The 25,852-nt window shown below is 41.0% G+C and overlaps 1 protein-coding gene across 7 annotated transcripts in view; it reads right to left on the reverse strand.

Moving 5' to 3' along the window:
• Nucleotides 1–25,852, reverse strand: part of TRPM3 (transient receptor potential cation channel subfamily M member 3) — a 442,246-nt gene that overhangs the window by 401,442 nt on the left and 14,952 nt on the right. For 3 of the 7 annotated variants that reach the window (XM_065045971.1, XM_065045972.1, XM_065045968.1), the window contains exon 1: nucleotides 4,388–4,609. The exons of 1 other annotated variant lie outside the window; for it this stretch is intronic. In XM_065045971.1, the coding sequence (XP_064902043.1) occupies nucleotides 4,388–4,546 (159 nt within the window). In that variant the 5' untranslated portion in view covers nucleotides 4,547–4,609. Of the gene's footprint in view, nucleotides 1–4,387; nucleotides 4,611–25,852 lie in introns of those variants that run through there. 3 more of the 7 variants (XM_065045967.1, XM_065045966.1, XM_065045974.1) reach the window with 2 other exon arrangements.

Genomic DNA, 25,852 nt, shown 5'->3' on the forward strand with positions numbered 1-25,852 from the left:
AACACATCCCACCAGTGTTACGCTCCGTGAACCCTCCTCCGACCCTGATCCACAAGCTCTTATCCCAATCCAAGCCCCAAATGTCTGAGCCTCATACACAGGCAGCTCCATCCTCTTCCCTGCCTATTCCTCCTGAAGGGCTTGTCTCCACCCATTGCAGCACTCCAGCTACATCAGCTGTCCCACCACGTCATAGGTACCCCAGTGATGCTGCAGCACCATGACCACATGCTGAACTCTCATCCCTCCTGCTTGGCTTGCAGGCTGTGTGCAGGTGTGCACACACCCTGCAGGTGGGTGTCCTTTTGTCTTGTTTTAACATGCTTGAGCTCTGCCTTGTTCCCAAAAATGCCACCCTGCGCTTTTGCTTTCTGCCCCTGCCACACCATTTTCTCACTTTACCGTGGGCTGTAATCTCTCTCCCGTTCCTCTCATAGTTTAACAGTCCCCTCACGGGGCTGGCCAGCCTCTTGACAAAGATCCTTCTGCCACAATAAGTGAGAAACAGAAAATGACAGCCAATTTCTTGAATTTATAAACGTGGAACTCAGAGGGTAAACTGAATTTTGTTCGAGGCCCTCTAATTTGCTCCATGACAAGCCCCTCTGAAATTCACATCTTCACTCACTGGGTGACAACTACTGTAAGTATACTGTTCCCAAACCACAGACATATATATCCATAGCTCAGCTCCACCATAAGGTAGCTGATTTCTCCCAATCAATCTTTTCTACTCAGCCCATTTGATTTTTATTCTCCAGAAGAGATGACCTGGTTCACAGCTGCAATTTCATCCACAGCAAAATAAAAGAGAAAAGTTACTTTTCATCCATTTGTACATTTCTCACTTGTCATGTTTTTTCTGAGCTACTGCAAATATCCTGTGGGAAAATTCAACTCAAAAGCAATACAAAAAAACCTATTATCTTTGAACAATGGAGAAGAAAAGTTGCTGTAATCAGAAACTAGACAGCAGAATACCCATTTACTTCCTTTTTTACTAAACTAGAACACTATACTGTGCAGCCCCTGGTTGAAAAATTCAAATAATTCAGACAACATAAGTACAAATGACACTCAGGATCTTGGTAGAAAGGAGACAGACATCCCTCTCCATGGGCAAAAATTTAACATGATCCAAAAATATGATGTGTTGTTTCAAATGGCAAAACTTTCATCAGTTTGAGCAGGGGGTTTCCAATCAGCTTTCTGTTACCAGAGTTACACAGATGATGGAGAGAGGAAAATAGCAGAAAAGGCTTAATTTCTAAAGAAATAGCTGTACTTTAGACCCTCAATATGTAAATCCTTTATTCAAAAGATAACTGGGATCAGTATGTTATAAGCAAAGATAACAGCTTTAAAATTAGAGATTGTTTAGAGGCAGCTACAGATGTGATCTAGCCAGAGTTAGCTCCTGCAAAACTTTTCTATCTCAAATGCTCTTCCCTTCCTCAGCTTCTGCCAATAAAGCAACTTCTTCCCTATCATTCAAGGACCAATACCAAAACAAGCTAATTAAAATGTTAAAAACCTATGTTGGTAAAAAATAAGACTACAAGTCATTCTTCAGGACTAACAATTAAAGAAGTAAGACAAAAGTCAACTTCTAGGATTATTACTTGTTACTCTTTCATTTAATAAGTGTGAAACATCAGGATCAGTAATTTCTACAACTATGTGAAGAAAAGAAAGGTTGAAAAATTCAGATGTTGGTAGACAGTATATAATAAGAAGGATGCAGAAAAATAACATAGTTATTCTCACTACTGACCACAATATGCAATTACAAATTTAAAAATTCTGCATTTGACAGAAAATCTAAAGCAAGCTTTAACAGGGAGAAAATTAGTTCTTCAAAATGCAGAATTTTCCTTTTCTTGCACAACAAGAGCACCTACCTAAATGGCTTTGCAACACATTCAGATGAAACAAACATAAATGTACACAGGTTACTCTGTATTTTCTTTTGAAGAAGTCTCAATTTTGAAGAATTAAGTTTGCCACATAAATAAAACCGCAGAGACTGCCCTAAAGAAGTGATATTCGAAGTTTTCAAAGAGGTGCTGAAGGATTACCCACATCCTCTTTCACTTATCCAAAACTATCTGCACACAGTAGTGGCCTCTCCCCTAAGGCACATTACTAAAGGCGATTAGCCTGCTTGAGGAGCAAAAGAAAGCAAGCCCACACATCCTGGTCAGTTTCCAGATGATTAACAACACTGACCAAAACTAGCCTTTCTTAACTAAAAAGGCACATAAATCATCAGAGACCTCAGAACAATGGTATTAATACAAGATTAGGGAAGAACCATGAGCAAAAGATACACCTGCACAGTGTCACTTTTGCCAGCCACCCACTGCAGTAAATGACCCCCAAAAGTCCTCCTCAGACCAATTAAAACCTCTTTTTGAAAAGTAAACTGTGGCAGACAAATACAAGTTACTACAAGTAAAACACGATCAGGGACATAAGGCTGGGAAGAGGCCATAATATTAATGCTAGAAGGATTTAAATCTTACACTTTTTTGGGGGGAGGGATTGTTTGGGAGCAAGGGGTATGGAAAAGGAGGATGGTAGTGGAAATGTCTGTAAGAATTAGTATGTTCTGCATTGCCTTGGAAAATGATCCCATGTGAATTACTTAGTGAAATGTGATTTCAGAAATTCTATGCTCTTTTATAAAAAAAAGGTGTATAAATGAAGAAAACTATTAGCTATTCATTCAGAAAAAAAAAAAAAAAAACAAAACACACCAAACAAAACACAAAACAACCAAACAAAACAGTATTTTATAAATAACACTAACACAAATTAAAAATAAAAAAAGTCAGAATCAACCCCATTCCCATCTGCCCTGCAATTTATGGAATTTAGTTTACGTGTAACACAAATGCATGAGTATAAATACACCACCTTAGTACTGCCTTACAAAAGATAACAAGAAGAAGTTGCTCATCCATTCAGAAAGATTCTGGAAATGTAAAGATTAATCTAAGATTAATACAGACTTTCAATTCTGGCCACACTTGCAACCTGAATCTCACTGAAGGTTTTGCCTGGAATAAGAATTCATCTCTTCTGTAAGCCACAAGAACCACTTTGTTTAGAACAGAAATTCAACAAGCCTTAAAAACAAAAACAAGCAAACAAAAAAACCCACCACACAAAACAAAACAAAAAAACCCTCACCACTCAATCCTCATCTGCATTGTGCATTTTTTCTGATGAGTTCTGGTGATAAAACCCTTAACCAGGGAAGTAAATTGAAGGCATCTAATGCAAGGAGAAGTTAATGTGTTCTGAAAAATACCCAAACCTTAATTATAGTTTTTTAATCTACAGTATGTTACGGGTGAATGCAATGCTCCTCCTTCCCGCGTCCATATGAGAATAATGTTACTTTCTCTGATGCTTTCTTGTTGCCATGGCATCCTTTCTACAATCGTCTCATCACCCTCACGTTATTTCCCCAGTTGGCATTCAACCTGTGGGCATCTTCCCCACAACTCAAAAGCTTATAAATCTACACTTCTTTTTGAAACAACACATTTAATCTGTTGAATAAAGCGTATCACTCCAGATGTGAGAGAGACAGCTTTCAGTAAGAACACAGAACACTGTTTGTAAACACATGAGAGCTGAGGTTGTACTTGGACAGTGAGCAGTTCATTCAAAATCTTTGTTTCTAAGCGTTTGTTCGGCACCTAGCACTAGGGTTCTGGTCCCAAGGAAAAAGACTCTCAAGCACGTTAATAAATGTCAGTCACTTCTACTTGAATACTGTCGATTTGTTCTCTCAATTTCCATATAAATCTTGCCAAGATGTTAATTTCCCTGATAGGTAATCTATGCTATAGCATGCGTCTTCATCAAGATGCCTGTCCATCCACCCCAGAGATTCTTGACACATCCCACCGAGCTAGCTGAAGGTAGGCAGACACACAAGAAGAAACCTTATCAAGAAGAAAACCTGTTTCCCAAGCTCCTGTTTTTACTTTACCTGCCTTAAAGTCTTTCGCTTACGAGGGCTGCCACTTTCAGCTGCACAACGCAACCACAAGTCCCAAGCCGCTACTTTCCAGCCACGCCGGCTGCGCTCCCGGGCGGCTCCGGGACCCGCGGTGGGATCCGCGCTGCTGCGCTGGGAGCTGCGTGCAGCGTCGTCGCTAAACAAATACACACACACACACACACACACACAGAGAGCTAAACAGGAGACTTGCATCTGTTATAACTACGAAGTCAGATTAAGCGCATGAGAAAGGGGATTTTTCCTCCCAAAGTGCAACAGGTTTCTTATCGCCACCTTCACGCGGCACCTGGATTCAGGAGATGCCCGGACTGAGGAGCCGGAGTCCCGGTCGCGATCGAGGGCACTCACCGGCGGCGCGGCCGCGGAGGGTCCGCCGCGCTTGGAGGAGCCGCGCCGGGAGCTCAGCCGCCGCCAGGACTCCGCCAGCCGCCCGCGGCCACCGCCCGCCGCCCCCTCGGCGGCGCAGCCCCGCTCCGCCGCCCCGGGGCTCCGCTGCCTGTGCCCCATGGCCAGCGGCGCCGCCGGGCCCTGATGGTCGGCCCGCGCCTCTCCGCGCCGCCCTTAATTTTAACGATGCTGCCGAAACACCGCGGGGCTGGGGGGGTGAAGCAGGGGAGGCGGGCTGGGGCGGAGCGGCACCGCCCGCCCTCCGCGGCCGCGGGACTGCCCGCGTAAATCCCGGTGCTGGGGGGGAGGTGAACGGGAAGGGAGGGGAGCCCGGGGCAGCAGTTGCAGGAGGGCTGTTAGGGGACTCCCGCCCGGAGGCACGATCTGGCAAGCGTGGCCTGCTTGGTGGCAATTAAAGCTTGTAGTATCCTACAGCAAAATTACAGTTTCAATCTACGGGGTGAGCAGAAAAAGGTGCCCGGCTAGAAATGGGAGACAGGCACGATAGATGAAAGGGGCAGGTATCTATGCTATGCTTAAACGTGACAGCACGTGAAAACACCTGTTCACTTCAGTGTCTAGATAATGCTAAAATCTTGCCAACTGGCTTCTTATTAATCTATGTTGCTAGTTCTACACAACTAAATTAGTGGTTTCCCCATAATAAAACACATTCCTTCTTGAAGTTCAACAGCACTCGGAGGTGCACAGCTTCCATGCTAACTCCAGCATTTTTCCTGCTGTTTACACTTACGAGGACAGAAACGCCAAGTCAGAAGCAAAAGACGGCATGATACCTCTTGGTAGGACTCAGCTTGCAGGGCAGGGGGGAGGGTGCTTTTTTTTTCTTAAATTCAGCAAGGAGCATCTTTGGAATCAACAGTTTCTACTCTACAGGAAGGGTTTCCTGTAGTCCTAGTCAGGGTCGGTTCAGAAGCTCTATGTGCTGAGCACAGGGTACTACTGTGGTGCCACAGAGGAAAGCTGCCCTCCAAGCTCATTGCTGGTTTTTCTTCACGAGGTGAGAGGATGCTCAAGTCCCCACAGCTAAACTAACAAGATGGCTAGTCAGCATGTTAGCATACAAGCTCATGCAACAGCATTATGGGGTTAATATTTCATCTCTACACAGCTGTGTTAAAAAAAAAATATAGTCTTGATAGACACTCTTTTTCAGGGATCATTAAAAATACAGCGAGTGTTTTCTGGGCATTAAACCATTGACTTGGACTTATGATTTAACCCTTCTTACAAAGACGTCTTAGAGGACCGTTTTACTGAAAAAGTCAGATGTATGCTGCTCTCTCAAGTAGCTGAACTTTCTATTTTAAAATTATGATGTGACATTATAATGAATAATATTGTTCTAGTTAGAGCTACAGTACTTAAAATTATTTATGAAATTATGTATTTTCCTCATAGTGTATCTAATGCCATAATAATAACCAAGAAAGGTGGGTCAGAGTTTCCAAATACCATGTTAAATTCCCTATTAAATATAGATTGGAAGCTAATGACTAAGGATTTTGTTATAGCATTAGGCAGTCTAATGCTCTCCACACCACTAATCAGACTCCATACTGATTAGGTACCTTCCATTCAGTGGAGATAGATCATATCTGGAGGGTCTTTTCCTTCCAACAGCTGTAACAAAGCTGTTCTCATGAGTGCTTTTAGGTTCATTTATTCCCTGTTGAGGCACATCAGCATTTAGTCAGCTTTACTGATTAAGTCAGTTTGCTTTATAATTTTTAATGACATCTATAGATCAACTCCTCTGATGTCTCCTCTATCTGCTAGTCATAACTATCAAATTTCCTAACTGCAGTGTTTTTCTTTAATTGTGCATTAGAGGAATCTAATGATTTTCAAATCCCACAAAAATGTGAGAGCAAGTTAGTTTTTAAAAACTCAAATTACATAAAACCCTGAAGACATGCTCTCAGGGGGTCTTACTGGGAGGGTGGGGAATAGGAATGTCTAAAGCAATTCACAAACAGGATGCAAAATTATTTGTGTTACCGATTTGTCAGTAGTCTTCTTTGGCAGCTGGAGTATGAAGTTCGAAGCCTTCACCTGCTTAGTTACACAGACGGTGCTATACTATTTATTCAGCTTACAGTACCATGTAAGATACAACAGAAAGGCAAACAAATATTCTTATTTAAAATAGAAAGTCTATTTTAAATAGGCTGCAAACTTCAAACTAAAATAGAACAAAATCATAGCCAAAAGCAATTTCAGGTTCAGTAAGTCTTGCACACAACACAGGTCAATTGAGTAACATCAGAAGGCCAGATTTTGTGAAAAGCAATTCACATGTCAATAGATGTGAAAATATTGTTTATTCTTAGATAACAGGCTGATGTTTCAGCACAGGAAACAGATTCCTTCTTCTTGTTTCAGTTTATAATTAATGTAAACGTGATGATCTAAGTGCCAGTCTCCTTTTGTATAAACCATCATAACAGCAAGTTTCAACTTACTACATAGTCTGACAGGATTTAATGCAACATGCATGTTTAATAACCACCTATGCAGGATTGATTTCCAACATTTATATTATACACATAATATATTTATTCCTCATATGCTTGTAAGCATTGTTGTTACAGCTTTAATCAGGTATTTTCATCCTGGCCAGAGAAGGATATGACTGTATGTTATGTATACAGTAGCCTGACATCCTTATTTCAGCCTCTCTCATTCCACCTACATGTTTGTTCTTCACACTCGTTTACAAATACATTCCAACATTTATCAAGAATCACAAGAAGGCATATTAAGAGGTGGTGGCAGGCCTCCATTTTCCTGCTTTACATCTTCTAGCCTAGCAGAATCCAAGACCACTGAACTGTTTGGGACAAGTTTGAACTACTCAGAGCCTTGAAAGCAGTCATTCAGGGCCTATGAAATGTTTTCATTTTACATTGCATTAGGAAGACAGAAGCCATCAAGTAGTTTATGTTGGAAGTGGCCACTGGCAGTTACCTGGTCCAGTCATCTGCTTAGAGCAGGTCACCTTAGGTCAGCTTAGTCAGGGCTTTGTCCAGTCAGATCTTGAAAAGCCTCAGAACCGAAGATTTCATAGCTTCTCCGCACAATGTTTCAGTGCTTAAGCATGGTCTCAGTGAAAAAGAGCTTTTCCTTATAGCTAATTGGAATTTCTCATGTTCCTACTTGTGTTTGTTTCTGCATCTTACTTCACCATATATCTTCAGGGACAGTCTGGCTCCATCTTCTCTACACCTTCCCATTCAGCAGTTGGAGGCAACAATTAAGACTCTCTGTAAGCTCTATCCTTAAGTCTGAACAGACCTATTCTCCCAGTGTGTTCTCATCAATCGTGTATGCAGTCCTCTACACACAGCTAGAAATAGCCTCACATTAATTGGTTCTGTCCCTCACAGAGGAGCTTCAGTCACCCCAGTATCTCCTGGAGGAACACTGCAGCCAGTTATAAGCAGACTTGGGCAGCTTCATGGATTTGCTTTAAAGAGTCCCATAGGAAAAGGATCTGAAGCAAAGAGGGGTCCAGGAGAGCTGGTCAGTATTAAAGGATCACCTCATCCAAGCTCAAGAGCAGTCCATCAAAATGAGCAAGAAAGTCAGGCAAAAAGACCAGGTGACCTGCATGGATAAACAAGGAGGTCCAGGCAAAACTCAAATGTATAAGTGAGTATATAGAAGAGCAAAGCAGGGACAGGTAACCTAGAAGGAATACTGAGATATTGTCCAAGCACACAGAGGTGACAGTAGGAGAGCCAGTGCCCTACTGGTGTTGAATCTGACGAGAATGTCATAATCAAAGTCTTTAGAATGAAGGTGTGGCAGGATGCAAACCCCCCTCTCTCCCTCTCCCTCCTTCGATGTGGAAGGAGTAGACACATCTCCCTCTCCCTCTGCTGTTTGAGGCTAACAGCTTCTTTTGTTTGGCTCCAGAGCCCCCTGGCCAGGGCCATTAGGAGAAGGGAGTGCCGAGGTACCAGGGAGCCACTGGGCACCCGTGGCCAGTGTGGGGGACGTTTGGAGGCTTCAAGGGCACCCCACAGCCAGTGTGGGGGTGCAGAGAAGCTTCTGGAATGCCTACAGTCAGATCTGATCAGCCTATAAAAAACGAGATTCTCATCAAGAGTCCGCCCATTGTCACGGGTCTCTTGGAGCACGAGATGCTGCTGCCGAGAGCCCCCCTCCCCAGGATGGAGACTCTGCTTGCCTTGCTGCCACAGGTGTGAGTAAAATAACCCTTGCAGGATTGTGAGTGTATTTACTTTCCGTGCACATAAGCACATGTAATATTCCGTGCAAATCTGCATGCGTAGTTTCCGTGCTCAATACGAGCACGTGTATAAAATATTTCCTTGCCTAATCACAAGTGTATTTTCCTCCCGTGCTTCCACATAAGCACATGTAACTTTCCGTGCACATTTGCACGTGTACTTTCCATGCTCAATACGAGCACGTGTATAAATTAACCCTTGCAGAATTGTGAGTGTATTTTCCTCCTGTGCTTCCACATAAGCACGTGTAATATTCCATGCACATTTGCACCTGTATTTCTCCTCGCAGGACTGCGAGTGTATTATAAATTTACCCTCGCAGAATCATGAGTGTACACTTTCATACTCCATACAAGTACATGTATCCCTTTAAAATAATCCCACACCGTGTTCAGGCAAGTGTGTACTCTTCCCGGACTTAGGGGCGCCTCCGGTATTGTTTTTGGTGGAGCCATGTGTATGCACACTATGGACCTCCTGAATTGTTAGTTGCTGTCCCTTAATAATTTTCCTCAACTGATATCTGAACCTGTATTTAAGTCACTTTTGGAGTGCTAAAACCCTGTTTCTCACCAGTTTAATAAAAGTTGTTTTGGACCCTGTTGACCCTTAAACTAATCTTGGGATGCCTCCGTGACAGAAGGTCATGTGGATATTTGATACTTGTGATGTAATGGTGTTGTAAGAAATGAAAAAGAAAAACAATCATAAGCACTGCGTGAATATGTACTATTACTTGCTGTGTTTCTGAAAACAGTTTTTGGCACTCCCTTCCTGTTAGTAAAGAATGGATTTGTGTCTGTTTGTATATATGTCTTCTTTAGGCAGAGTCAGGTTGCTATCACAGCAGCATAGTGTTGCCAGAGGTATTGAGAATCTTCCTTGTGACTGTCATCTTCGCAAGTCTATTATTGCTCTGATCTTACAGGGTGCCAGCAACTGACTTTTGAGAGAAGTGGCTTGAAAGTAATTCTGCTTTTGCCTCAAACTCATGTGAGAAAAGATCATGCTGTTGCTTCCTGTGAGCACTTGTAAGTCTGCTGGAGGTCAAGGGAGTGCAAGTTGCCCAGATGTTATCCTGGGAGCTACATGTGTGGGAGTTTCTCAGCTTATCGTGCCTGCAGTGAGTCCGTCTTGACTAAGTCCTGGAAGCAGCTGAGGTGAAAGAGGCCTTAAAGAGCAGGCTTTCACCTCCATGCTCTTCTCTGATGGAAAATGAAACACAGAGGCAGCAGCGAGCAGAACCAGGATGATGTTAGAGCAGTGTAGATGCAGGCTATGGTGCCACTGCTGAAATAGCATCCTAGGTCCATGGTGAGGGAAGTAGAAACTGGTAAGACACTAAGATTGGAAGAGACTAAGATAGGGAGAGAGGAGAGTTAGACTTTTCCCAGTGGTTGGCACGTGCTTCTTCGTCTTTGATGTTAATGCAAAAAGTCTGGGATGAGTCCGGTCCCTTCATTTAGCCTAAGAATCTGTACACTTGTAAACCATTTGTAGCTAATTATTCTAAATATGTGTGTGAGCTATGAAAGCAGCTGTGAAAAGACACTCACTTTTGAAGATTTGAGAGGATTTTAATCTTTCAGTGGAGCAATATTTCAAAACACAGCATTTGTATTACTTCGTTACCTCTTAAAAACAACTCTTCATGACATACAGCCATTGGCAATAATTTGGTTATTGACTGTGCTTGCCCTAGGATGTAATGTCTATTTTGCAGCTACCTCAGCAGCTTCATGAATAAGCTTGGAAATTTCTGCTAGTCATCACCAGACATAACAGGCTTATTACCTGGGGTCTTGTATAGAACGTATGTTGTGTATTATAACCAACCAAACAGAAACTTTAGCAGGTCAAAGGTTAGCACAGACCTAAACTAATACAAACAAATGGAAAAGGGTGGAAAAATAATGTCCATATGGAAAATAGTGCTGGGAAGTTTCTTGCACATCTTTAGAATGTTTAATTTTGTTCGTATGATCTTAGGAATGATCAAAGAGGAGCAAATTTGCTAGTAGCTATTAAGTTATTCTGTGTTTGGTGAAGTAGCACACCTACTATTAGTTACTGTGACAGTTTCCTTGGGCAATGAACAACAGGTTTCAACTCATCTAGGGCTAGATGAACACTGATATCTTGTCAGCAGCCAGTTGTCTGGTGTAACACCTCCCATTTCTTGCTGCTTATTTGTATCTCTCTGCTTAACACAAGCACTTTTTTTTTTTTTTTGTATGTGAGATTTATGGGAATTTAACTATCCAGCTTTTGCCATTTTTTTCCTGATTGGGTAAAACTGGTCAACACATTCAAAAGCTAGCTGGTGAAACCAGAGGTGGACAGATGGCCTGTTTTATTCGGTCACCTTCCTGAAAATGAAGGAAGGACGCAAATTCAAGTGTCTTGTTCTACTTCATAGTCACTTACTCTGTTGTGCTTTCCCTTTAAAAACTAACTATAAACAATATTAATATTTTACATATTTAAATTAAAAGTTATTGTCAGAGGAATTTGGGAAATAATTTAGCTGAAACAGCTTGGTTGAGCTGAAAATACACTTGGAATTTGTAATTAAGAATGTGTGGTGACATTCTTATTTTTGGAAGTGGAGAAAACTCTGTTTGTTTGTTCTTGCTTTCTGTCTTTCATTGCAGAAATACAGACGTTAAGATGTAAGTATAGCGGACTCGAGAAGGGTGAGGTAGTGCACACAGTAGAGGCATGCTTAAGGCACTGGACACACACCACTCCATTGGTCCTCATGGGATACATCCAAGGGCACTGGAAGCGCTGTCTGATGTCAGTGTGTGAGTCCACTTTCAATCACCCTTGAAGGGCCATGGCAATCAGGGGAGTCTCCTGATGACTGGAAAAAAAAAGGCAAACATCACATCCATATTCAAGAGAGGCAAAGAATACCTGGGGTACTGCAGACTAGACAACCTAACCTTGCTGGGGCAAGTGTGAAGCAAATACTGCTGAAAGCCATTTCCAGGATCATGAGGAACAAGATGATGTTTAGGAATAGCTAGCATACTGTTACCATAGAGGAATCCGGCCCGCTGACCTGATTGTTTTTTGTGGTGGGATAACTGACCCTGGGGACAAGGGAAGAGCTGGGAATGTTGCATAGCTTGGCTATAGCAAATCCTTTTATATATATGGTTTCCCATAGTACCTTTCTAAGCTAAACTACTAAAACAGACCATATTAGTGGTTAATCAGGTGGATGGGAAACTGGTGAATCACTGGACTCAAAGGGTTATGATCAGCATAAAGTACAGTAAAAAGCCCAACTAGTAGCATCCTTCCAGGATCAGTACTATCAATACTGGGATCTGCTCTCAGCAGGTTCATAAATGATATCACGTTGGGGAACGCAGTAGAAACCTGAGGTGAAAAAAGTGCTGCTCTTCAAAGGGATCTGGACAGGTTGGAGAAATAAGCTGGTAGAAACTTCACGAAGTTCAACAAAGGCAAATTATTTTTATTTTGCAGTATGAACATTTTGTAAGATCACAGAATCACAGAATCATAAAAGTTGGAAGGGACCAATAAGGATCATTGAGTCCGACTCCTGTCCCTGCATATGACAACCCCAAAATTCACATCATGTGTTTGAGGGTGTTGTCCAGTCTCTTTTTGAACACTGCCAGGCTTGGGGCCGTGACACCTCCCTGGGTTGCCTGTTCCTGTCCTCCACGACCCTCTGGGTGAAGAACCTTTTCCTAATGTCCAACCTAAACCTCCCCCGGTGCATGTTCCTAACACTTCTTCAGGTTCTCTCACTGGTCACTAAAGAGAAGAGTTCAGCTCCTACCCTTCCTCCTCCCCTTATGAGGAAGCTGTAGACTGCAATGAGATCTCCCCTCAGTCTCCTCCAAGCTGAACAAACCAAATAACTTTAGCTGCTCCTCAATACGACTTCATCTCCAAACCCTTCTCCAACTTCATTGCACTCTTCTGGACACTCTCTAGTAGCTTAATATCTTTTTTATACTGTGTTGCCCAGAACTGCACACAGTGCTCCAGGTGAGGCCGCACCAGTGCAGAGCAGAACGGGGCCATCACCTCCCTGCCCAGCTGGCAGTGCTGTGCTGGATGCACCCAGGACACAGGTGGCCCTCTTGGCTGCCAGGACAAACTGTTGGCTCATGTTCAACCTGCCATTGACCAGAAACCCCAGATCCCTCTCCATGGAGCTGCTCTCCACCGTCTCATCCCCCAGTCTGTATGTACAGCCAGGGTTGCCATGTCCTTGGTGCAAAATCCAGCACTTGCCCTTGTTGAACTTCATGTGATTGGTGATTGCCCAGTTCTCCACTTTGTCCATATCCCTCTGCAGGACCTCTCTGTCCTCAAGAGTGTTGAAAGCTCCTCCCAATTTTGTGTCATCAGCAAACCTAGTAAGCAATCCCTCAAATCCTGAGTCTAAGTCATTTATAAACACATTGAACAATGCTAGCCCTGAGATGGATCCCTGCAGAACCCCACTAGGGACTGGTCACCTGCCCAACATAACCCCATTTGCTAGAACCCTCTGAGTCCGGCCTGTCAGCCAGTTGCTCACCCATTGCATTGTGTGTTTATCCAGCTGTGTGCTGGACATCTTGTCCAGGAGGATACTGTGAGAGACAGTATCAGAGATTTTACTGAAATCCTAAAAGATCACATCGACAGACTTCCCTTGGTCAACTAGGTGGGTAACCTTGTTGTAGAACAAATTAAGTTTGTCAAGCAAGACTTTTCCCTCCTGGACTGGTGCTGGCTGGGACCAATGGCTGCATTGTCGTTCAGATGTTTTTCAATAACTCCCAGAACAATCTTCTCCATGATTTTGCCAGGCACAAATCTTACATCAGAAGTATGAAATACGTGCAGGGCTTTCATTCTGAGGCCTTTGATCATGCTTTCATGACCACCTCAAGCTCCACAAAATTATGCAACTATTGCATAAACTCTGCCAACTCAATGAAAAGACAAAAACAAAGATTAAATGGGGTTTTTTTTATTAGCTTTTCATCGAAGTAATTATTCAGGGGTATTATACAACTGCAGAATGGCAGAAAGGTTGTCTGTGAATTCTCAAGTGTGGGTCATAATATAAAAATGCAGGTTTTCAAAGGCAAAGTTCTCTGCCAAACTTCTTCTCTTTTTAGAAAAAAAAAAAATCCTCACCAAGTTTCCTCCTTCTACAGAAAAAATAGTAATACAAAAGCTAATTTTAATTATTCATATCTCTTGAAATGGGAAAAATGCTATAATTTCTGTTATGTTATATATGTGGGTCATACGTGTCTGCTTTTTGTCACCTGCATTACGGAATTTTTTTTCCGTTTTCCAGTTTATAGAGTTTTAATTAAGGAAGTTAAATATGCCAGGATCAAACTCTTGCAGGGGGCTTTTTCGGAAGTTCTGTACTACAGTTGCTGCTTATCATATGTATTGCCTAATACAGTTTATATATATAGATATAGATATGTATATATATATGTACCTTCCAATTATGTAGGGAGTCAGAAAAAGCAAATGCCAATATTCTTTGGTGAATACTTAGAAAACGCTTGTTTAGTTCAACCATGACACCTTCTGAGAGAGGTAGGACTCCAATGCAACACAACTTGAATTTTGAAAGAAGAAGAGTGGCCAGTCTTAACTGCTTGCATATGACTTATCATTCCTTTCTTCATAAATCAAGCAACAAAACCAGCCCCAAAACTTACTTATAATTCATGCACTGATTGGGACACCAATATGTTTGAAATACTTGATTGTAGGTAATAAAGGTATGTCTTTTGAAATTCTTGGTAATTAGCACAGTAAAGTTTATATTCTAAAGCACACAGCTACAGCAATCTCTGGATTTTGAAGGTTATAGAGGAAACCTTTCACATTTAATACTCCTTGTGTTATTGACAAAAAAAAAATCACACCTATGACTTAAGTAGGAACAGGCATCTTCTTTCAAAACAAACTAAACATTGGATTAAAAAAGTTTTACTCTTTTTCTTCCATGCAGTGTGAAAGATGTGGTGGAGGTAGAGCTTTGTTATACTGGGTCATTAGAAAATTAACTTTATGTCCTTATGTTTACCTGAGTCATCATCGTAGGATAGTGGATTAAAGAGAAAAGCACTGTTGGCAATTTATGGCTGAAAACAGACTTAAAGTGACTTCCTGTGTGTCATGCCAACTTTAAAACTGAACCAGGTAAGGTTAACTGGTGTTCTCTTAACTCTGTCTAACACCCTAGCCACCTGATCATTCTTGCCTTGGAATGTTTAGACAGGGTGACCTCACAATCAGATAGTTTGTTTTCTGGCTCCCTACTGGAAGATGCATAATAGAAAATACTGGCAATTAATAACCACTCTTATAAAACATGCCTGGACACTTCATTAAAGCATGAGAGGACAAACAAAGGCACGATTTTTGGGGTTTCTTAGGAGCCCTTAGTGTAGTGTTTGTTCAAGCTGAACTCACACTACAGGAGGAAGTAATTTTGAGCACAGACTGCAAGATCAGACTTTCAACATTTAAGTTTTAATTACACTTGGTATTTTTTTCTCCCGTCTGTTCACATCAAAAGGTCACAATCTCCACTACAACATTGTCAGAAACATTTGTAACACCTTAGAGAGCAGACAGCATGAACAAATACTGCACAGTATTTTTACTACAACTGTTCTTCATCTTATGCAAAAAAAAAAAAAAAAGGCAGCAAATTCAGAACAAAACAGAATTGCTCGACTTGGAATTTAGCCTATTTCTTAAGAAATGTTAAATTGAATATTCATTTCAAGACACATTCAGCACTTGTTAATACAGCATAAAGAGAACATTTGATGAAAAAACATATTTGTGCTTAAAGCATGAAACTGGCCTGTAAGGCAAGAAAGGAACAATGTTTTGTAAAGTTACTCTACAGATTTGGCACAGATGCTCACTCTGCCTTCGGGACAGGGGCCCTTACAGTTCAATATATATAAAGGCTTGGAAGTAATCCACCTCTTGGGACCCATGCTGTCAAAATATCAAGTACTTAAGATTAACACCATGGCATTCTCACAATATTTATGCTTTTGTTAAAAATATGTGACTGACAATTAATGGAGACAAATAAGGAAATATAGCAAATGAGGAAACAAAGAAGATACTGATAAAAGTATTCCAATAGCAGTTATAAAAATCTGTTTACAAATATCTGCTGAATACCCTGGTCTGCATCACAGGTTGTACCATATTGTTGGATACAGCTGTTAGTGACTTTTCTTCACCCATGTAAAACTACAAGAGAGTAAGCAGAGTTAGAGTTTCAAAACCTGCACTTGCTTTGAGAACTACAATGTATCTCCACAGAGTCATTTCATTAAATCACATTTTCACAAATCTAGCATTAATGACAATCCTAGCCTTAAACAATAATTTTGTGCTAGTACAAGTCCACAGTATTTAATCCTTCAGTCACCAAGTAAGAGAGAATGGTATCATTAGATTAATCTCAGTGCTACTACATGGCTTTAAAAACTTAGGTCAGTATTTAAAAATCAAGAGCTTTTCCTCAGCATATAAATTAATGACTTCTTATTGTTCACTAAAAAACAGGTATACTAGTTTACTGAATGTCCAATATGAAAGAGAAAAAAATATCTTCTGCATCTATAGGTTTCATCCTACTGCTACACTCTAACTTTCAATTCAAAATTATAGGAAACTAAGATGTTCGTGTGCACGTTTCTCACTTTTGCTTTTACATCCCACAATAGTAATTATATGTTAATAAATGTATGCAAGATCTTGGGACACATATTAGCCTTAAGCAAGTGACAACAGCGAAATCCATCCTGTGAAAATTTTGGATTGCTGAAGTATTTGCAGCTTAAATTGCAAGTAAAGGATCTTTGTTGTCTAAATGGTTGTCTGTTGGAGACAAAACACTGAAGCACTGAGGAGAACAGAAGGGATGCCAAGGTTAACCCATTTAGAGCAGAAAAATGGGTCCTTGCTCTGTCTGCATCTCTATTTCCTTGTTAGACTACTAGTGCCCAAAATCATAACTAATTCATTTATATGTTCTTTCTATAGGAATCTGTCGTACAAATGCTTGAATAGCAGGGGATGAACCCCACCCAACCCAGAAAGCAATTTGCAAGTAAGGAAATTGTGCTGGTTTGGCTGTGATAGACTTAACTTTTACAAGAAACTGGGAGGGGACACATTCAGGACAGCTGACCCACACTAACCAGAGGGACATTTGATGTCACTCTCAGTATAAAACTGTGGGATCTGGCCAGGGGAGGGACTCTCTGCTTGGTGAATTACTGCTGTCTGGGTCTCTTATCGAATTGGCTGTCTGAGGTCAGGGTGCTCTTTGTTTATTGGGTCCAGCTGTTCAGTGCAATTGTTTTTGGGCACGAACTGCTGTCTGGGTCTCAGCTCTTCCAGAATCAGCTGTGCAGGCCTGACAATCACAATTGCGGCTCAGGGAATCACTGCTCAGGAGTGGACAGAGCATCAGTGTTTCTGTGTGGTGAGCGACTGCATTGTGTATCCATCACTTGGAATTTTCTTTTATTGTTACTATTGTTTATCTCTCCTTTACTGTCCTGGTAAACTGTTTTTATCCCAACCCCTGAGTTTTACCTTTTGTTTCCTGATTTTCCTCCCAGTCCCACTGCGGGGAGGGGGAAGGGTGAGTGAGCAGCTGGGTGGTCCTAGTTGCTGGCTGGGGCTAAACCACGACAGGATGAAAAGCTTCCAGGGAAAGACGGAGGGACAATATTTTTCAACTAATTTATCAGATTTTCCTATACAGTGGACAACAGTTCTATGGCACCTACAATGTCCTTTTTATTTATTTAAGGAAAGAGTAGAGGCATTCAGTGCAAAAATTCTGGAAAGCTTGGTAAACCTAAAATATCTTTTTCCTCACTTTTCTTTACTTCTGAGAGAATTACTTCTGAGAGCCACCATAATGACTTTTTTCCATAGAAGACCTCCCAACACTGAGAAGTCCCCAGCTTGAATCAGGTCTATGTTTTTGTGTTAGATAGAACTGGTCTGTGTCACACACAGAAGTTATTAATTCCCCTTTCCAAATAAACCCATCATAATCTTTATCCATCACTGCAGGTTTGGCTTCATTCTTCTAGTCCTTCTGCCAGACTCAAGGCCAAGCTGGAAGAGAAGTTACCCCAGAACTTTTTCATCTGGCCACTATGCATCAGTCCTTGCAGAAGAGAAGCCCTGAAGAGTATCATTATTGAAGTGGTCCAGCCAGCATTAGCCATTAATTTATATAAGAGGAATCCCATGATTTTTTAATCTAATTCTTGCCTCTGACACCTGGCAGATGGGAGCTTAATAATTGATGTATTATCGACATACGTAAAGACTATGGCTTTTATTGAGTTGAACATCATAAATTTTTATTTCAAATAAAATCAAGATCTTAACCCAGCAAAGCACTTGGACCCATATTGAACCTCCAAGTCAACAGAACTGTCAATGGTTTTTCTTGAAGCTACTTGTCTGCTTCATGAAGCACTGCTGAATACATAAGTACTGCTACACTAAATACATAAGTGCCAGCTAGTAAAGGTTTGATTTTCACGTCACCAACATTTTAGATGAGAAAGCTGTTCTTGTATATTGTTACTAGATTCTCCCCCTCTACTCTGCACTGGCAAGGCCACATCTGGAGTACTATGTCCAGTTTTGGGCTCCCCAGTTTAAGAAGGGCAAGGAACTACTGGAGGAAGCGCAGCTGAGGGCTATGAAGATGGTCAGGGTCTGGAGCATCTTTCTTATGAGGACTGGGAGAGCTGGGTCTTTTCAGCCTGGAGAAGAGGAGGCTGAAAGGGGTTCTTGTTAATGCTTGTAAATATCCCAAGGGTGGGTGTCAAGAGGGTGGGACCAGACTCTTTTCAGTGGTACCCAACAATAGGATGAGAGGCAACAGGCACAGATTCAAGGACAGGAGGTTCCATATAAACATGAGGAGAAACTTTTTTACTTTGAGGGCACCAGAGCACTGAACAGGCTGCCCAGAGCAGTTGTGCAGTCTCCTTCTCTGGAGATATTCAAAACCTGCCTGAACACATTCCTGTGCAATCTGTCCTAGGTGACGCTGCTTTAGCAGGTTGGTTGGACTAGATGATCTCCAGAGGTCCCTCACAATGCCAGCCATTCTGTGATTCTGTGATACAATCCCAGGATACAAAAATTACATGCTTGGAATTAATGAGTTTACCTCTGGAGCTGTATACATGTGTAAATAGATTAACACTTGAACCTTTACAATCCTTGCAAAATAGAAACACTAACATTACTCTTTTGTATTTATTCCTCTACTTATAGCACTCTGAGGGAATTTAACTTAAGAGTAAAAGAAAACAGTACTTTACACACACTTCAAAGTGGGTAAAGGACCTATAGGGGCTGTTTCCAATTGATGTTCTATATGTAGGCCTTGCAGTATTAAGTGTCACACTGCAGTAAAAAGTCGTTAGTTTTTCAACACTGTTACAAGTAAAAATATTTTTGGCAGTCTTAAGCACATGGACAGAAGATTTTCTCAGGACTGAAATGAAAAATTAAACAATGTCTTATCTCATTAGCCTATACAAGATAATTTCCATAAATAGTGACAGACATCTTTTTAACTCCAACTGTAACTTGTAAATTCTGGAAATAATAGTTACCATGGTACTCCAAGTTCTTTAAGCAGATTAATTCTTTTCCAGATTTTGTACTGCTATGTCGATTAATGTAATCACATACTCAAACTGACTGATGATTTCTGTCAACAAGAGAATACTTGCTATCACATATAATTCTTCTTTTCTGCTGAAGTGACCATTGCTTTCATTTTATAGCAGATATATGTTACATTGAAATCCAGATGAATTATTTTTCTACCTATTTTTAAGACATAAATTATAAAATAGAAGACATTTAAGCAAAGTATTCCGGATTTTTTTTTCCCAAATACTTCATGTTTTCATGCTGTAGAGGTTTTAACAGAAATATTAAAGTTAAACGCAGTAGTTATGAATGGAAACACCTGCATGTCCACTTGAACACATACATTTTGATGCTTGCAAGTATGTGCATATGCGAGTGAAAGGGTGAGTGTGTGAAGACCATGAGAGAAGAAGTGTGAATGCATAAAACCAACTTGCTTAAAGATTTCATACACTAATATCACATTTTCCTTCCAAAAGATTTCACGCTGAGTTATATTGCACCACTTTTCCTGTAACATTTATGTATAAATCTTAAAAGATCTGGTGACAATGAGCAAGTAGAACTGAGGGTCTAAAAGTTCCTGGAGCCTGCTGGATATCTTAAAGCAAGAGGAAAGAGGACACATAATCTGTGCCACAGTCCTTCACTTTGATGGCTAACGAAAGAGTCACCTTTATTTATGCTAAAACTTAGCCTCAGCCAAGGAATTTCAGGGTTTAAAATGAGCAGTCCATACCAGTGCAGGGGTCTGTTTCAGTGTGTATGCAATGCAGCTGGAACAAGAGCTTCTGGTAGAGGGTGAAATGATGGAAGCATGGCCACACTTCCTAGAAATTCATTGCTTTTACAGGTATGGAGCTATAAACATACAGAACCAGGGTTTTCTTCCAAAGAGTATCCAACTAAAAAATATAGTGAATAAAATTCACTACTTAGGTTATTCTCTTTCAAAAATGACCCCAGAATCAGTAACATCTCCGAATAAATTATTTTAAACATTCAGATGTTATAAACAGGCACTAAAAAGGAAAGCCAGGCCAGCAAGGCCACCAGATCAGGAAGAGGAAGTTGATGAGGCTTTCTACAGCAAGCTGGAAGTAGCCTGACAGTAACATGCCCTGGGAGACTTCAATCACTGACATCTGCTGGGTTGGCAAAACAGCAAAACATGCAGAGTCCAGGAAGTTCCTACAGATTATTGAGGACAACTTCTTGACACAGGTGCTGGAGGAGCCAACAAGGAAAGGTGTACTATTGGACTTTGTCCTAATAAACCAAGAAGAACTTTAAGGTGGCTGTTAGAGTATTCAGGGATGTGGTGAGGAAGGCCAAGCTCCACTTGGAATTAACTCTGGCCAGGGATGTCAAGGCCTAGAAGAAAGGCTTCTTCAAGTATATCAGCAGCAAAAGGAAGGTTGGGGAAAATGTAGGTCTGCTGCTGACTGAGGTGGGTGTCCTGTTGATGGATGATACAAAGAATGCAGAGTTATTGAATGCCTTCTTTGCTTCCATCTTTACCACTAAAACAGGCCCTCAGGTATCCCAGACCCTGGAGGTAGGAGAGAAAGATTGGCAGAAGAAATACTTTCCTTTGGTTGAGGAGGATCAGGTAAGAGAACATTTAGACAAACTGAACATCCACAAATCCATGGACCCTGATGGGATGCACCCATGAGTGCTGAGAGAGTTGGAAGATGTTATTGCAAAGCCATTCTCCATCATCTTTGAAAGGTCTTGGAGAACAGGAGAGGTGCCTGAGCACTGCAGGAAAGCCAATGTCACTCCAGTTTTCAAAAAGGGCAAGAAGGAGGACCCAGGAAAATACAGGCCAGTCAGCCTCAACTCCATCCCTGGAAAAGACATGGAACAGCTCATTCCGGACGTCATCTCCAAGCATATGGAGGAAAATAAGGTTACCAGGAGTAGTCAGCATGGGTTCACCTAAGGGAAATCATGTTTGACCAACCTGATAGCCTTCTGTGATGGTATGACTGGCTGGGTAGAGGAGGGAAGAGCAGTGAACATTGTCTATCATGACTTCAGCAAGGCTTTTGACACCATTTCTCACAACCTCTTCATAAGCAAGTTCAAGAAGTGTGGGCTGGGTGTATGCACAGTGAGATGGATCATGAACTGGCTGGATGGCAGAGCTCAAAGGGTTGTGATCAATGGTGTAGAGTCTGGTTGGAGGCCTGTAGTTAGTGGGGTTCCCCAGGGGTCAGTATTAGGTCCAGTTCTGTTCAACCTGTTCATCAGTGACCTCGATGAAGAGACTGAGTACACCCTCAGCAAGTTTGCTGATGATACCAAACTGGGTGGAAGGGCTGATACATGAGAAGGTTGTGCTGCCATTCAGTGAGACCTGGACAGGCTGGAGGACTGGGCAGAGAAGAACCTGAGGAAATTCGACAAGAGAAAGTGCAAGGTCCTGCACCTGGGGAGGAATAACCCCAGGCACCAGTACAGGTTAGGGGTTGGCCTGCTGGAAAGCAGTATTGCAGAGAGGGATCTGGGTGTTGCAGTTGACAACAGGTTGACCATGAGGCAGCAATGTGCCCTTGTGGCCAATAAGGCCAATGTCATTCTGGTGTGCATTAGGAAAAGTGTGACCAGCAGGTTGAGGGAGGTTATCTTCCCCATCTATTCTGCCCTGGTGAGCCCACATCTGGAGTACTGTATCCAGTTCTGGGCTCCCCAGTTTAGGAAGAATAAGGAATGACTGAGGAAGTGCTGTGGAGGGCTAGGAAGATGATTAGGGGTCTGGAACATCTTTCTTATGAGGAAATACTGAGAGAGCTGAGTCTGTTTAGCTTGGAGAAGAGAATGGTGGGTGTCAAGAGGATGGAACCAAGCTCTCTTCAGTCATGCCCAATGACAGAATGAGGGACAATGGGCACAGAATGAAGCATAGGAGGTTCTGTCTAAACATAAGGAGACACGTCTTTACTTTGAAGGTGACAGAGCACTGGACCAGGCTGCCCAGAGAGATTGTGGAGTCTCCTTCTCTGGAGACATTTGAAACATGCCTGGAGACATTCAAAACCTGCCTGGACACATTCCTGTGCAATCTGCTCCATGTGTACCTGCTTTAGCAGATGGGTTGGACTAGATGATCTCCACTTTAAGGAGTCTTGTATTCTGCAGAGTTCCCATCATTAAAAAATGGAAGTGAAATGGATATTTATTCTGAAAAATATATTAGATGTTTCTGAAGTTATTAATGACCCAAAAGATTGTGTACCTATACATCAATAGGTATAAGTGAAAACTGATCAGAGGTATTGCTGGTTAATACTGTATCTCTGGTAGTGTAACAGCTAGCCGTACATGTTCAGTGCATGGCTAGTATGCCACTCTATTGTAATTATAGAGATCGTGGGGAAATACAGGGCATAATTCCTGCAATCTCTTGCCAAAACAAGGAATAGAGGTTGTGGTTAGGCCATTCCAGCCTGCACTGATATTGAAATCCATATAGCAGATGTCTTTTTGAAATTCCCTTATTCACATGTCATAAATGTGATTCTTATTTTACTGAATGATCCTGCTAAATACAAATAAAAATTTACCAATAAATGTATGTATTAGTTTAAGACCAGGAAAAAAATATAACAGATTCTTAATATTGCATTGGTTTGCATAGCTCCCTAACACCTTCTGCATTATTTTTTCATTAACCACCTGCTCTTGTTATGCATAACATCTATTTATGATTCTGCAGATGAGCAATGCTAGGAAGTAATGGTAGCGTGAAAAGCAAATAGCTTAGTTTGACCTCTTCTGATTCACAGCAGTCCCCACAGAACAAATTATGATGATGATCTGGGAGCCTGCTGATGCCCTCAAAAGACAAAACCAAAACAAATGAAAACCAGAAAAAAACAAGTTATTTTCTGTGAACACATTTCTTCTGTATTCTTAAGCAAAATAAAGTCATTCAAACATGTAATTTTTCTGGATACTGGTTGTGCTGCTGCAGCAGAGTGTCAGCATCCAGAAATGTTGAGCTATTTAAAGAGTATGCATAACATAAGATTCATTTATAACTTTCAAAAATAATAATTTAAAAATATAATTCAGACATATTACAGTAATAAATCAAAACATTTTATAAGCTTCTAGACTAAAGCTCAGGAGACATTTTCCTAGAGACACTGGAAAACCTAATTCCTAAATACTCTGTCAATGTGTTGAGCACTACATAATTCATTTGCTGTAAAAGCCACAGTCTAGCAATATTTTCTTAATTTAATGGTTCCCACTATGTTTCAGAAGTTAAAGAAAAAAATCTAAATTGCTTGCAACAAAATTCTCATTTATCTTGAACATGTGTTTGTTCCACATTTGGTTCAAAGAAGGAAGGAGTTTTGAAGATGTTTCCATAAACTTTTCCAAACCAGGAAACATCTGAATGACTAAACTGGAAAAAGAAAAGAGGGGATGGGGGAAGAACATAGTACTTTCTGCATCCCTAGATGTTTTAAACAGAAAGGAACAAGAGAACTGAAGTAGGGACAGAGTCACTGTGACCCAGCTGGGGAACAAAGAAGTTTGCACTGTAGAACATTTGAGCATCATTGCTCACAATAATAACTATCAAGAGTCAAGGCCTAACCACAGGAACCAAAAGTATTTTTTCACTCCAGTGAAAGAAGAAGGTGCCTTATATTAGGAAAGCCTGGGATCTCAGGTAAAAAAAAACATGCTGAAAACAAGACTGCCATTTCACAAAAACCAACATGAACCATGTTCATATGCTGGACATGCGAAAGACACTCTATTCATGCAGACTGCAATGATTCACCCATAAGTAAACTGAAGAAGTAATGTGAAAAGTCTGTGTTCTATTAATATATTCTTATTGGTGTGAGTTTAGGGTGGCTTACTAACACAGGGCATTTTTGAAATTGTTAGTTGGAACTACAAGACATGTACCAGAGTATATCTGAGATAATGTGTGTTGTGCAGGCCAAGATGTTTCAAAATTGACAGATATCCAGGTGTCTTTCACAGCAGTTCAACGTGCAGAAGTTATGCAGGGATGAGGTATCAACCCCCCTCAGGAGTGTTAAGATTGGATTCATGAGTTTGTTTAATCATTTTAAGACTGTTGCATTCCTCCTTGCTCTGCAACAAATATGACTTTTCAATTTTTATTGTTTACTTCAGAAGAAAATTAACTTCACCAATATAGCATGAAAACAGGTTACTACTTTCAGTCCAAAAGAAAAGAAAAAAACAAAAAGAAGATGCACACACAAAAGGAAAGTACGGGATGAGAGACTATTCAAGAGGTTTTGTGTAAAATAACCACCCATGCAAAGAGTCACACCAGCATTCTTCACAGCTAATACCTTTCATACACAATAAATACACCAGAATAAATGTATTTTTATTTTCTGTTTGCACAGATCAATTCTGATTAGAGTTCTGCTTCCTTATGTTTACTGTTTCTGAGATTATGCTTCTGCAGCTGTAGGAAAAGATAAATCAATGGTCAAAAGAGCTAAACTAAACAGAAATTGCATACATATTGGTATTTTGGGGCTCACGGCTGAAAAAAGTGGTGAAAAAAACCCAGCCCTAATGACTTGTGCTATGTTTCTTCTACAGAGCCTGTTTACTGGTGCAAAATGAAGCAATGTAGCTGCTAACAACAACTGACTGTGAACGTGAAAGCTTCACACATCTTTCTCAAGATACATAGTGAGAGGCACCGTATCATGGCTTCTCATCAGAGAAGCTTCTGGCTTCTTTTTTCAGTAAGTTTAATAAAAAGGGTATAATTCCTGCAATTGCTCTCTGAAGTGAAGAGATTTCCTTGTCTGGAAAGATCTATGGGTTCTATTCTGAAATAACATAGAACAAGCTGCCCTCAAGAACAAAGTATGAGATTGTATAGGACAGGTCTCTTCTAGTCTCATGTCCTGTGACTACAGGAAGTTTCTCTGGTGCAGAGTCATCATTTCTACATCAGAGGATGGTTCAAGTTAAGCCCTTTAGTGGGAGCACTGAGTTTGACTCACATCAGCAAGGGCGTTCATTAAGGTGGTAAGAATGAGCCTCAGATGGACAACATTTCTGGCCAGGCTTAAATAGTACAGAGCATGGGAAGTGTTCTGCAATGACTGAGCTATTCTAATTTAAGGCATGGGTAGTTAATTCTTCTCATTTGGAAGCCTTCAGAACAGTTTCAGTCAATTTTTTTTTTTCATTACTCAAGTACTTTTTTTAGACAGAACACAAAATCTCAATTTCATATTTAAGTCCCCCAAGCTTTTGCACACCTAATGCTTTGCTCTTGTAAGATATCTGCTCTCATTTGCAAGGATTTAAACAAGATAGGGGGTGAAATAAATCTTGTCTATTCTTGATTTGAAGCAGAAAGTAGCATTTA

This window comes from Columba livia, chromosome Z (genome assembly GCF_036013475.1).
Source record: "Columba livia isolate bColLiv1 breed racing homer chromosome Z, bColLiv1.pat.W.v2, whole genome shotgun sequence".
In the NCBI taxonomy this organism is placed as follows: Eukaryota; Metazoa; Chordata; class Aves; order Columbiformes; family Columbidae; genus Columba; species Columba livia.